The sequence below is a fragment of the Pagrus pagrus genome, assembly GCF_965226575.1.
Source record: "Pagrus pagrus genome assembly, chromosome: 3".
Classification (NCBI taxonomy): domain Eukaryota; kingdom Metazoa; phylum Chordata; class Actinopteri; order Spariformes; family Sparidae; genus Pagrus; species Pagrus pagrus.
This window is the reverse complement of record NC_140187.1, coordinates 30,041,500-30,055,380: the sequence shown is the minus strand read 5'-3', so window position 1 is coordinate 30,055,380 and position 13,881 is coordinate 30,041,500. Positions and strand designations below refer to the sequence as shown.

Here is a 13,881-nt window from a genome sequence, read left to right as displayed (position 1 = left end):
GGAACTTAACACAGCGTGATTAGAAGAAACAGGTCACTGCCTGCATTTGTAAACTAAGTGCTGCTTGATCTGATGAAGGTGAACTTCACTCCGATATTATCTGCTTACTCAAGCACAGACGTGACAAGATAAATCTGAGAGGATTACAACCCGTTTATGATGTGTAGTCGGCAATCATCACCCTGAATCCGACCTTTTTAAATATCACGCATTTCTGCGATGTTAAAATATGATTTGAACATGCTGCACACAAGACAAACAAGCAGTTTGTTACAAATTGAAAACCTGTATTTTGCAGACAATAAATAGTGCTTACAAAGGGATTTTTGTCTTTTCCACAGACAAGGTTTCTGTTTACACTGTTGATATGAAACATCGTCAACTGAATCAGTGAGACTCAGACACAGCTCGGGGATGTGACTACTGATACTGGAGTGGGACTGGTCGACTCGGTCACATGCACATTTCCCCCATGTGGCATCAAAAAGGACGTCATTCAAAAGAGTCTGTTTACAAAAAGAAGTCTCTGCTTGTCTATGGCGAACACATGACCTTGATTCTTCCTGCTCCTCGGACAAGGTGAAGTGAGGGTTAAGGTCATGTTCCTCTGAGCAGGAGTGGAGCTTGCAGCATGCGTCCCCGTCTAGAGACATAGCCTCCAAGGTTCGCTGGACACAATTACCAGGACGCCCACTGACTGTGGGCCAGGGCGCTTGGAAGACTCTGTGCATGGTCTTCACTGACAGAACCAGATATCAGCAACTCTTCACAGAAGAAACCTTGCTAAGGCCGGTGGAACCTGCAATGGGGGAAAAGAGGGGGAAGTGTGAGCTAAAATATTCAGATACTAGGGCTTCATCAATCAAGAGGCCTATTATTAGCCCAATGGACAGTGCTCCCTATAGCAGCCAATGGCCTCCCTGCAAAAACGGGGTCCTGCGTAAGCACCACCCCAGCTAATTCAGGGTTTTTTATAGCTACAGCCCGTCTTGACTAAAGCAAAACGTAAGCTAAATATATGAGGACATATATTATAGTGGTGAGATGGTGCAAAAGGGTTCAACTTTCCCATCTCCAGGGGCCTGCTCGCAGCTAAATTTAAGCCCTACTCTGCAGGGTGTGCACTCATTGATGTGAAACTGTTGGATAATGCACCTTTGAATTTTCGTACAAAGTCACACTGACCCTCTCAGACATCATCTGCTAACAGTAAAGCACAACAAAAGGCCACAAAAAGGAGAATATAATAGGCACCAGAACTGACCTTGTCAGATGCTTGCTCGAGGAATGAACTTCCATCTCATTACTTTTGAACTCGTTCAGCTCCTTCCGTATCGCTGCCTGCGGAACAAAAGTGACAAAGAGCGTAAACCCAGGTGTGTCCCCTCATACTCCAATGCAGTTGCTCAGGTGGTGAAGCTCAAATGAGTTTGTTATGAAAAGGGAGAAACATCTGTTGTTTAGGCGCAGATTATGTACGCTTAACTGGGTTTAATGTCAAAGAAAAGGCGGCCTTGATGAGCACTTTTCCCATTTTCACACCCACAACCAATGTCTGTGACAACCAGGAGGTCTTATTAGAAATGTCTATCATGACAGAGAGGGTTTCTGCAGTTTGGGATCTCGGGCCTTCCGGAGACTTGGATTACGTCGGACAACCTGTATGGAGCCATTTTATGTATTTTTACATTTTTAAATAAGCCACTTCCTACTTCATTTGTTTAGGAGAATGCTGTTTTGCACTGAAGCTCCAGAAAAGTTTTGTGGACAACAATACTTAACGTGACTATGTGGTATTTTTTCAGTACCACATAGAATGCAGTTAATATCTGTCTCATGGTCATTGCAGCATACGTATGATGAAAACCCAGACGGGACAATATGTCCTCGAATTATTTCTTATTAAATCATTAAGCATTTCTCTGCATCAATTAACCGAATGCGAACTAGACTTATGTAAGCGCACTACATGGATGGATGCTTTCACTTATCAAAAATGATTCACTCGTATATGTTCATTCATGGTTTGGATAAAATTTTCACTTAATGAGACGAGGAAGCTTCCTCGCTGCTGCAGCTAGCAGTAGTGACAGTTAGTGAGACGGAGCTGACTGAAAAAGGAGTAACAGCTTCCTGCAGCACAATCCACTGTGAGAAAAAATTACTCTTTTAGGTTTGTAAGTGTGTAAAATCTCCTTACAGCCCACTTTTGTTGATCTAATTAAAGACGCTTTAATACCTCTTTTGAGGAAACCGAATTTATGACTTTTCAAGATCTGCAGAAACCCTGAAGAGAGGCTGACACAGGTCTGTTTAATAAAGATGTCAGAATATGGCCACGGAATCAAATTCTTGCACTCTTTTAATATATAAAAGGTCAGTGCTGATCTGAGATGATTTTTTCAGCTACCTTGTCAGCAGCTGACAGTCTGGTCCAGGGCTTGTCGGCCCGCCTGTCGTAGTCCTGAGCTTTGGCCACTTCCACATAGTCGCTGAAACGAATGAGGATCTTTCTGTCCCGCAGCTCGTCCACTGTCGGCCGCTGGTTCAGCTGGAGAAGAAACATATCTGTCAGCTCATCTGTTTATCAATGCATTCAATCAGCAAAGAGATTTGCTGCGAGAAACTAAATATTAAAAACAATAGCAGGTTGGGTATTAAGGTCTATATTTTGGCTGCCTGACAATCCCCATGAGGGCTGGTGCGTCGGCCAAATGTGGGATTAAATAGATGAAATTCGGGGAAAGTGTCCAGATCAGTGATAGCTTACCTTTCTGTTGAGCCGCTGTTTGATCTCCCTCCTCTCCTCCTGTTCTGTCTGGTCATTTCTTTCTGTTGACACAAAAAAGACAAATACTGTGAACAAAAATCAGTTTTTCACTTTAATCAGGAACTAGTCATGGCACCAAATGTCAAGTAAATACCCTGCCACTGTTTCTATCATGGACTGGACAGTTGATGAAGTCTGTGATTAACAGTGCTAATATGTCTGATCCTCCTCACAGTCGATACGACTAAGTGAGCCAGTCGGGAGGACGGGAAACATTGACCGGCTAAACTCCGGATCAGTGCTGAGTTAGAGAGCGAGACATGGTCTGATGGCAGCGCTAACAACATTCATCTTTATTAGATACAGCAGAAAGATCAATAGATGTCACCCCATTCGTTTTTTCATAACTGTTTGTGCCTTTTGGCGGCTTTGAGTATGTTTGATTGTTTGCTTTTTGTCAGTGGTTTGGAGACTGGAGGAGTGAATGCGGTGTCCTGGCTGCAGAGGGAGGTGTGTTTGGTTTTAGAACACATCTCCCCGTGCAGAGAGAGACGGGGTCAGTGACGAAACACACAGCTGCTCAGAGCTCACAGGTGGCCCGCCTCAACAGGGAGACGCAGCGCGCTACAAATGTGGGACTTCATTCCTCATGTGGCTGATTCATAATTGTTCTGCGTTGTCGGGACAGCTCGGCTACACTTACAGACTAGTTTCACGGATTGAAGTGCTACAGTCAGACACCTTACTCTTCTGAATAAAGCAGTGTCTTTGCTGCAACAGGGAGCTCAGGTCATTAAGGATTCAAATATGAGGTGAAAACAGCAGGAAAAGAATATTACATCGACTCTGGGGATTTGGGAGCAGGGCTGTTCATTTAGAGGACAAAAAAATAATCTGTCCATTATTGCAAATATGTAAAAAAAAAAAAAAAAAAGAAAAGAAAGAAAAAAAGTAGGGTTGGAACTAATTGCATTGACAATTGATCCATCGATTGTTTTCTCAATTGGTTCATAATGTCAAAAAATACTTTAAAAAAAGTCCATCCAAAAGCCAAAGGTAATGTTTCCAATTGATTTGTTTTGTCTGAACAATAGTCAAAACCCACAGATGGCCTATTTCATCTACAATGATAAAAACCCACAACACAAGACTGAGGGAATCCTCACATCTGAGAAGTTGCAAGCACATTATTTTAATATTATTAAAAAAGTGAATTTTCTGTCACCCACTAATTTAATAATATCGTAATGATTCTAACTATCCCTGCTATAAAAATATCTTTTAAAAAACCTACATAATAAGTCAATGATCAATCGTGATGATAAAATAGTGTGAACCTCTTATTTTGAAATCCGCCCACGTCACACCAGTCTATAGTCGCTTTTATAAAACTGAGGCCTGCACTATAAGGTTAATATAAACTTAAATTAAGCATTAAATGAATTACAATAATGTTTTGTATCTTTTGTTTTTCAAAATAAAAGCATATTTTGCACATAAAAAACCGCGGCGCGTCCTACAGTCAGATTTATCTAAATCTCTGCAGAGTGGCACAAACAGAATAGAGTGCAGGCTTATCACAAGAGATAATCCAACTCATTCCGGCATTATAAACCTGTGTCACTGGTTCAACTACTCACGTTTTAAGATGTTCCGGCTCTCCAGCTCCTCCACGGCCGGCCTCTGGCTCAGTCTCCTGCGGAAAAACACTAAAATTACATTCTGGACCATCTTCCCTCCCACGCTGCTGGGGTGTCTTTCTTCCACTCCCAAAGTCCTTTCAGTCTTTTTCACTACTACTAGCACTTCGGATGCTTGAGCCGGTGCGCAGAGCGCCAAGATCCGCACATCCAAAACGCAAACACCGCGTCCCACCTCGAGTCCAAACAGCGGCTGGTTTTGGCGTTAGAACATTTAAGGCTCCACATCGGGAATAAAGTCAGGCTGCGCGTTTAAAATCACGCGACAGAGCCAGTGTACTGAAGAAAGAAAGGGAGGATTTCCCTCAAAAATCTGTGTTTTAATGTTCCAGCAGCGCTGACATGAAGTTGAGAGAGGAGCGCTGGTGGGAGTCCCGGCGGTGTGCGGGATGCTGAGCGCTCTGAGCTGTGGTGTGCTGTGAGGAGAGGGATGGTGCAGCACCGCCTTTTACCACATGCACAGAACTAATGTGAGGAGGAGAGGAGGAGGAGGAGGGGGAGGAGGAGGAGGAAGAGGAGGGGCTGGGCTGAGGAGGACATTCCCCATGCGCGCGCGCGGACACACGCACACGCACACAAAGCTGCTGCAGCAGGGATCCGTGCTGCTCCAGCTTGATCAGAACAACACAGTAATACCTTCCAGCAGCACTGTAGTGAAGTAAACCCACCTAAACTCTGCTCTCACTCTGTTAAAGGTGCAGTGTGCACGACATGGACATCGTTTTAGTTTACGTTCCAAAATATTTACTGATATTCTCAACAGACTTTGAGGCAAGTTCTGATGTTGTGTCAACGATGTTCTATGTGTTGTGTTGCAGGTATGTCAACCTGAGTAAGCATGCTAACCAGCTAGCCCCAGCCCTTCCTATCCCACCTTTGTCCCTCAAAAGACGATTCCGTTTGAAATGGGAGGTCGGAAGGTCAGAGTCCCCAGTGAGCTGTTCAGCTGTTGGATTTCAGACACATTTCACCCTAACACCCACCTCTAGACCCAAGATGGCGGCTTCGATTATCATAAACTGTAGAATATACTGTTTATCAGTACTTCTTCTCTTACTCGTGTCTCTTAAATCCGTCTTACACACGGTACTGTCCAACTTCTATCCATTGCTTTGGTGTTTTTATGCGCAAAATACTGTGTAGGCTAACACAGCCAAAGATAGCTACAGCAAAGGTTATAATGAGCAGCAGGTGGGGTGTTAGTCTGGTGATATGCTGCTCCGCCTGTGTGGAGCGACCTTTGACAGGTGGCCCATCTTTACAAAGTGCACCTTTAATTTTCATAAAGCAAACGCACAGTGTACCATATCATATAGTGATATCTTGTGGTAAACCGAATATGCATTATGAGAAAATGAATACAACAAATACAATATCTGTGTTACTGAACAGCAGCAAAGCATCGCCTGATAATGATTCTCCACAACAGCAGGGCATCAGCAGGGAAAGTAGTCTGAATATTTAATGGCTGCTGTGTACAGAGTAATTAACTTTAAAGATATGTGAGTTACAAAGATATAATCCAGAGAACAGCAAACTATCCTCACATTTGAGACCCTCAACCCTGCATGTTTCTGGCATTTTTTGCTTGATTAATAACTCATTTATTATCAACTAATCCTTTCAGCACTCTCAAGGACTATAACTTGCTATATGTAACATGGTGGTATAGATGTAGCCATGTGGACGGAGATGAACTGAAACCAAACAGAGGCACTGATACTGATACTGGAATTTGTATTCATGTGTTAAATGTATGCAGCCTACATGTTTAAAAAGATAGGGAGGTTTGGCACACCCAGATTAGTCCTCAGCATTCCGCATCACCTGAATTTTAGGATTCCTCACATGACTTTCCAAGAAAAATCTCCTCCCCACCCCCAACACACTCACTGCCACTAAATTTGCCACACAGCTGTCAAGACAGCACTGAAGAACTTCTTATACTGCCTCATAGGAATTATAGCCAAACTCTATGTATTATAGAAAATCGTGTGGGTTATATAACAATGATTTTTGGGGTAAAATAATCAGCTCAAAAAGCCATGAAAGGGGTATTAAAACCTTTCTATCTGCTCCCCAGTTTGCCAGCCAGCCTAAAAAAAACTTTAAACTCTATTTTTCTCAACTCCTGCTGTTTGTTTTTGTAGGGCAGAATTAATCACAAGCCGTTGGACTGCCAAAAAAAAGAAAAAAAAAAAGAAAACGTGTAGCTTTAGTGGGCCGCCCCAACCACTTTCACATGCACTAATGTGATGCAAAGTGCTGCTGATCACACTTTGAGTGGACAAAACAAGCCTTCCATGAATACACAAAGGTTAAATAAAGACAATGAGTCACGACTCACTTGAGAAAAAGGTGCGAGCTTGTAATAAAGTCCACTTTTATAATCAAGCAAAAAAGGGTCAGACCACGATGTATTCACACTCTTAACTGTTGGGAGATGAAACTATGATTCACACCCACAGCAGGGACAATGTACACCGGGCCGAGCGAGCAGAAAATTAGATCAGATGTTGTTCTGACCAGCACAGGGACTTAAAGTGCTGACCAGGAAAAGGACATCAAATTTAGTGGGAACACAATGTCTTTTTTTATGAGCAGGACAACCCCCCCATCCTCCAAACTATCGAGGTGAACACAGTTTTTCTAGTCTTTGTTCACAGCAGGGTAACATGGCATTATCTTGAAATTGTCAAAATGATCCCTGAAGTACTTACTGTCCTCTGAAATTGCTCTTCCCAAGTCTAGTTAGAATAAATGTGACGGGGGTTTTCTATCGAGACATCTACGCTTTAAATAAGCTTGATTGTATAATCTTTCAAAACCACAACTCAAAGACACTTTTTTAGTTCTCTTTTCAATGTATTTTAATTTACATGAATCATTTTTATCTGCACTGACCCTACAGACAGCAACACACAAGGATATCTGAAGTCCTGCATTGTTTATGTCTTTGTGTTCTTCTTTTTCACCGCCTTTGTATTTCTTGGCACACGACCATATCATGCAAAGCTGTGTAACAGACCCGTTGGTGCATCGTGTCGCTGTAGCGCTTGGCCTCGCCTACCCATGAAAACAACATGGTCTCAGTCCTTGGCCAAATAAGCAATAGCATACATGCAATGTCCAGCTACACTTTTACAATAAAAGGCACCAAAACTACTTGGTTAGGTTTAGGAACACATTGGGGTTTGGCTTAAAATAACTGCTTCCTTAAAACAGTCACTATTGACTACTTGCTTCTCAAGATGCTTGAACCCTGGTCACCTGGGCGCAGTTATGCGCAGCAATGAACCACCTCACCTTGACCTCCTCCTGATATGGACTTTCTGGCTCTTTCTACTTCGTTCATCCTGTGCTTTCACCATTGTTGCCCCCAGCCCTCGAATTCTCTTTCAGGATGAAGGAAGTTTTATTTTATCTCATTTTGAGGTGGTATACTGGGCATTTATCTTTAGGTGAATACGAGTACCAAGCCCTAACTGGTATTAGCAGGTACTCAATATTTTAGGGCTTTGATGGCCAAGAAAACTTACTAATTGTCCACAGGGTACCTTTAATGGCAGGTCTGTCACAGATGTTGGAACTTTGGTTTCCTGCATGAAAGTCAGATGCTTGGCAATGGACCTACTGACATCATGAGGTGCACAACTGATCCCCAGAGATACTGGGCTGGTTTTCATCACACTTGTGATTTTGAAAGCATGTTGTTACTCTGTTCTGATGACATTATGAATCATTTTGCCAACAGACATAATATCCAATTTGTATTCGACTTTAAATAGCTGAGCTCAGACTAGGACAAAGACAAAATCATGTAAAACCTTTTATAAGCTGCAACATTTTGTCCACAGCCCTGAACATAATGGCACCTAAAGTGCAGATCTAAAATAAGCCTCCTGCCCTGTGACTGCTTCAGCTGTAACTAGGACCACTGAGGGCTTACAAAACAGGACCACAGACCTGGCAGTAATGGAAGCTGAGGGGAGTCGATGTGCTAAATGGAATGGAGCTATAGTGGGATGTGTGGTCTGCAGCGGGTCAATAGCATTAGCCTCAGTTCACAGAGTGAATCAAATCTGCTGCGGCCACACTCTTTAACCCAAAAAAGGATGCACCGGATGTATTAGACATGAAAAAATAAAAGTGATGTGGATTTAACGCAAAAACAAAATCCAAACACCAGAAAAGCCGAGGTGAGTCAGCCTGTTTCTATTTTACCAACAACAATCCTATTGGGCCTTTAGTCACAGCCTCCTGCAGCGATTCGCGCATCACAAGTACTCACCCACTCTTCTTGGGCAGAGGTAAAAGTTCCTCGTTTGTTGGAGAACTCACCAGCATGTCAAAGCAATGAGCTGCCTGTAAGAGCAGGGGCTGATGGGAATGTCAGCCCATGAGAAGTGGAGGAGAATGGGATGAGTCAGGCGCCACGGGCCGGGCGGCGGCCTGCTACTGCCCACTGAGGTGTGTCCTAATTCCTCGCTCCTTCCCCTCAGTGCCAGAGCCCGAGGACAGGAGTGCCACAGTCGGATGTGAAGTCTGAGTGAGCCCAGGACGGCCTGGGGGACGAGGGGCGCAGGGGGGCAGTTAGGGGTAGTTGCCAGGAATAATTAAAGGAACCCTCTTTAATGGTAGCCTACTAGAAGCCTGGTGTTTATATAACTTGGTTATGGTCCAGGACTTGTTGTGTTTAAGTGCTGACCTGGATGTGTCCCACTGTTACTAGGTCACATAAATATGAATGACGGTGGTTATGAGGAAAAGGCGTCTTGGATATATACTGTATTTATATATCTATTATAGATATGAAAGAGCTCTGTAAATCACGCAAGAGCCTTCCAGCTACCTTTTAAAACTCCCTCTGTTCAAAGGCTCACTGAGCTATTGATGATAGATGAATGGGACACATTCAAAGACTCAGACATGAAACCAAGAATCAATTCTGTATCTAGCCAGTTGTTTGTCTCCACGGCTTTGCCCTTTAGCACAGGTCCACAGATCAAGTGGGTAGATCATGTCTGGCTCTCAAACAACCCGCTGGGAGCACAGTGAGGAGGAGGCAACTTCAAATAGCAGGTTCCCGCCTTGAACGTTAGAGAACTGTACTTTCACACTGGAGGAAACACAGGTGACTCTGTAAGCTAAAGCACACATTCATTATGAGTTACCATCAATAAAAAAAATAAAGACTACTTTTCAAATTAGTCTACAGCCATGCTAGAAGCTCTGTGAGGCGATATTTAGGCAATCTGAGGTAAATGTTAATGCCAAAATGCTAACATGCTGATGTTAAGCAAGTTTACTATGTTTGCCAAATTAGCATAAAACTCAGAGTGCGACTAAGACTGAATGTAATAGCTTTACAATAATTTGGTTATAAACCAAATAAAAGAGAGTGAAATTTTGACCTGCTAAAGGCGTTAGAGGACGACCAAAAAGTGATTAAAATTCATCCTAAGGTTAACATAGATGTTTACCAAATTTCATAGCAATCCATTTTGAAGTTGTGGAGACATTTCACTCAAAACGATGAATGTGAATGTCATGATGGTGCAGAGGAAAAGTCAGAGGATCACCAAAATCATCAGGATTCATCGCCTGGGGACCATGAATGCCTACGGCAAATTTTCTGTCTTGTAGATGTTGACAAAATAATGTTCATTTATCCTCCATGAGTGGACCATACAATAGTTGTCAGTCAAGACCAAAATCGTGGACTGAATAACCAGCCGATCTTGTCCTTTCGAAGTAACCTAACTGTCCTGAAATGATTGAACATTGATTTCATAAAAAAATGGACATCCATTAGCCAGAATAGCAGATGTACCCTATTTAAAAATCCATTTCTGTTTGCATAATGAACACTCCTACAGTCAACTGGTAAGCCAGAATCAATGCTAGAGATGGACAATGGCCAGACTGGGAGAACAAATGTACACCCTATGTACCCTGTATCTGTTTATTTAAAGCCTGAGATATGAAGCAGTGGGTGACAAGCAAACAAATTTAGCAACATATGTCATAGGTCACGTCTCTGATCTAACCCTAATTTGGCAAGAGGTCGAAAGTAGAGAAAAACAACCAGTGTTCAGTGAGTGGGTGCAGAGGCTTTGACACTTTTGACATTTCAATTAGAGGGTACTCAAAGCTAGATCCCCAGAAAAAAAGCCATTGTGTAACGCTAATTACTGCATGTGGGACAGGGATGGTCTAGTGGTGACAACATGTAATTTGACGATTTCGCTTCTTGCCATATATGTGCAGGCTGTGTCATCCGGTGCTTACGTCTCTCCAACTGCTTCACAATATCTGCCAACTCCAGTCCTGTAATTGGATTGATGCCTGGTTGTGATGCTGCTCACTATAAAGGCACAAATAGACACTGGAGAGGCACATCCTGCAAGAAATGTTCCTTGTGTGAAACCACAGTGACAAAAACTACAGACTGTCTTCATTATTTGAACTCCCAGCGGAATACAGACGTGTTCTCACATACAACCCTAACACTCAGCAGTACTAATCAATGTTCTTGAAAAAGGGACTTAATCATATTAAATTTGTAACCAAGGACTTAGTGTTGTTGGTAAATATTCTTTGCAAACACACACATTAAAATGACAAACATCTAAATGATAAAATAAATAGCGTGTGACTCACTCACAAACACACTGATTCATATTTAGCAGGCAGAAGATTCTCAGCAAGGGTGAGCTGTGTGATCATTGTCAGACTAGTCCGTCATCTATCACACTGAGTTATCGTCCAGACTTGCAGATGTAGACATATTGATGTTGCTATCTATTGGCAAAGAAAGAAAGAGCTGCTGCAATTTTAACAGTTGCACCACCTCCACCTCCACCGCTGCACTTTTTCTTTTTTTTACTTGTTATGTTGCTCTTTTGTGTGTTTGAGGTTTATATATAAACAATTGATACAAACAAACATAAGAATTATAATAAATATAAATCCAGTACTTCATTTCGTATTTCAAATCCATCTCAAATCCAATAAAATAATCTCATGGAATATTTAGGTGCTTTTGAAAAATATACATAATAGGGTGTAACTTTCGAAAAAAAAGAAAAAAGAATAATCTTCTCCTAACAAATGAAAACAATTTATTCATAAGCAATAAAATCAACCACTGGCACCACCTGTCTGGTACCACTGTAGCTTAAGACGGCTAAAGCAAGCTTTAAACTCTAGATAGATATTGTTGTACAACTGTGGCCATCATTAAGCAAAAGTTACATAGACTAGCTTTAAAGTCACAATTTTTTCAATATGTTTTAATACGTTTTTTCAGGTTATAATTATATTTTTAACATTAGTGTTACATATCAAATCATACTGTAACAGAAAAACACTTTTCTTGTCATAACAACATATCACTTTATCTTCATTAAACTTGAACTAGTGTCCAGTATTAAGGCTTTGGTTGGATCTTTTTCGCATTATTACAATATGGAAGTTTCTTGTTCTAACACCATACCAACTGATCGTGTTGTAACGAGAAATGTTACTTGTTTTAACAATATTTTGCGTAATAATGTGTTGTTCAAACAGAATAATTTATGTACATAATATGATGAGATAAAATGTCATAATGCAAAACAGATCTTGTTATGATATGAAATGGGTCTCTGTTAAAACATTGTTCTTGTAACAATAAAATGAGCCTCTTCTGTTTGTAGCTGTGGCAGCATTTTGCTTCTGTAACGGTTCCTTCTCTCTCTAAACTAAACACTCGATGACACTCTCTTCCAGGATATATGCTCCAGTTAACAAAACCCAGACCTTCTAGGTCAACCACACATGAACATGCAAACAGCATTATATAAAAGAAAGTATAACACTCCTCTTTGCTTGCAGATGGGGATAAGGTCATCATGGCAGCTGCTAAAACTTTTCTTTAGATGCCGATGTTTCTTTTCTTGCCCAGTGGTGGCTCAGTTTCGGCCTGCTGGCACTGCTGGAACTGGTTTCTGCATTAGAAGTAGCTCAGATGGGAGAGACCCATGTACAGAGGCTGCCTCCTCGCCACGGCAGCCAAGGATTCGAATCATCCCGTGTCTCTCTACCTACTTTCCTATAACCTCTTCAGCCGCCCTGTCTATCAAAAGCATAAAAAGCCTTAAAAGAATAAAACTGTAATATCACAGTGTATCCTCTTTAATTCAATTTAATGGCCACGTCGTGGTTGCATCAGTCGTGACTCTGCTCTTCACTGGCGTGAGAGCTGAGCACTTAAGTCACTTCTGGATTTTGTGAAAGTGATCACTTGCCTAGCTAAGTTTCCTTACCCGCGGGAGGGGAAAAAAACTGGGAGGAAAACCCGAGCAGAGAACGCATTAATATTTCATCTGGGGTGAAGGGGATTATGAAACTGAAAATATTCTCTGCAAGGGAGCCACCATCTGACAGCCTTGGTTGCCTGGAAACTGCTATTGTGTTGAGTAGCGTTCACAGACATATCATTTTAAAGGAAAGTGAATGAAAATGGATTAAAGCTTATGTTAGGAAACTGTTCTTTTGAAGTCAGTGATATGATCAATGCGGCCCCTGCATCCTTTAGTTTCTGACACTTCTTTCTTGTCTTTGTGGAGAACTCATTCACCGAAAGAGAAATATCTGTCTCAGCACATATAATTATTTTCACTCAATCTAACTAAAGCATTGGGATTTCTAAATGCTAATATTGCCGTCTTGCAGTCAGCTGCTGTGTGGCCTGTGCAAAACTGAGTTATTTATAGAAGCCTTAGACAGCAGCTGAGGTTCGTTGGTCCGTCCTGCTTCACACAGTGAGCTGTGGTGTCAGCAGAAATTGGTCTATGTGACACAAATATCCAATTATTGGTTCCTCCATGGCTCAGCGGACTGTGGCAAATACTGAGTATGCTCCTGTCATCATGCGTGTCTTCCTTCCTCTACCTTTCTCTTTCTTTACCATTGCTCCTTCCACTCTCTGCTATGTAATACCCCAGACACACACAGACATTTCACTGAGGCAGACCTGGTAGCAGAATTAATCGTGTTTGTGGAGTTACTTAATGGGCACGGCCAAGGAGGTTTCTTCCTGCGCAAAATTTAGCTATCAGCAAATTTGAATTGCAAAGAGTTGCAGTGGAAATGTTAATGTATAGCTGTAGCAATCATATCTAAGTCTAATTCATGAATTCTTAAACAGGATTTTCATAATCGTGTTATGTCAGTCAGCAACTGTACATAGCTTACACTGATAACTTCATGCTTTACGTCTACACTGAACTTGAAAGGTCAGACAAGCTAATCTGGTTAAACCTTTTTCACCGATGATCCCACCAACACTGCTGGGTTCAACTGTTTCTATTAAAAAGTGTTTTGTAATTCAGCCTTTGGAATCTGGCATAGGTATCTACAAGTGGC

General features: G+C 41.9%; 1 protein-coding gene across 2 annotated transcripts in view; it reads right to left on the bottom strand.

The window, feature by feature from the left end:
* Window positions 1-279: 279 nt before the first annotated feature.
* Window positions 280-13,881, bottom strand: part of phactr3b (phosphatase and actin regulator 3b) — a 58,820-nt gene continuing 45,218 nt past the window's right edge. The window contains exons 9-13 of one of the 2 annotated variants that reach the window (XM_084349879.1): window positions 4,411-4,466; window positions 2,771-2,832; window positions 2,411-2,551; window positions 1,265-1,341; window positions 280-799 (exon numbers count right to left, since the gene is read on the bottom strand). In XM_084349879.1, coding sequence (XP_084206005.1) covers window positions 784-799; window positions 1,265-1,341; window positions 2,411-2,551; window positions 2,771-2,832; window positions 4,411-4,466 — 352 coding nt within the window. In that variant the 3' untranslated portion in view covers window positions 280-783. The remainder of the gene's footprint in view (window positions 800-1,264; window positions 1,342-2,410; window positions 2,552-2,770; window positions 2,833-4,410; window positions 4,467-13,881) is intronic. The other variant, XM_084349880.1, reaches the window with a different exon arrangement.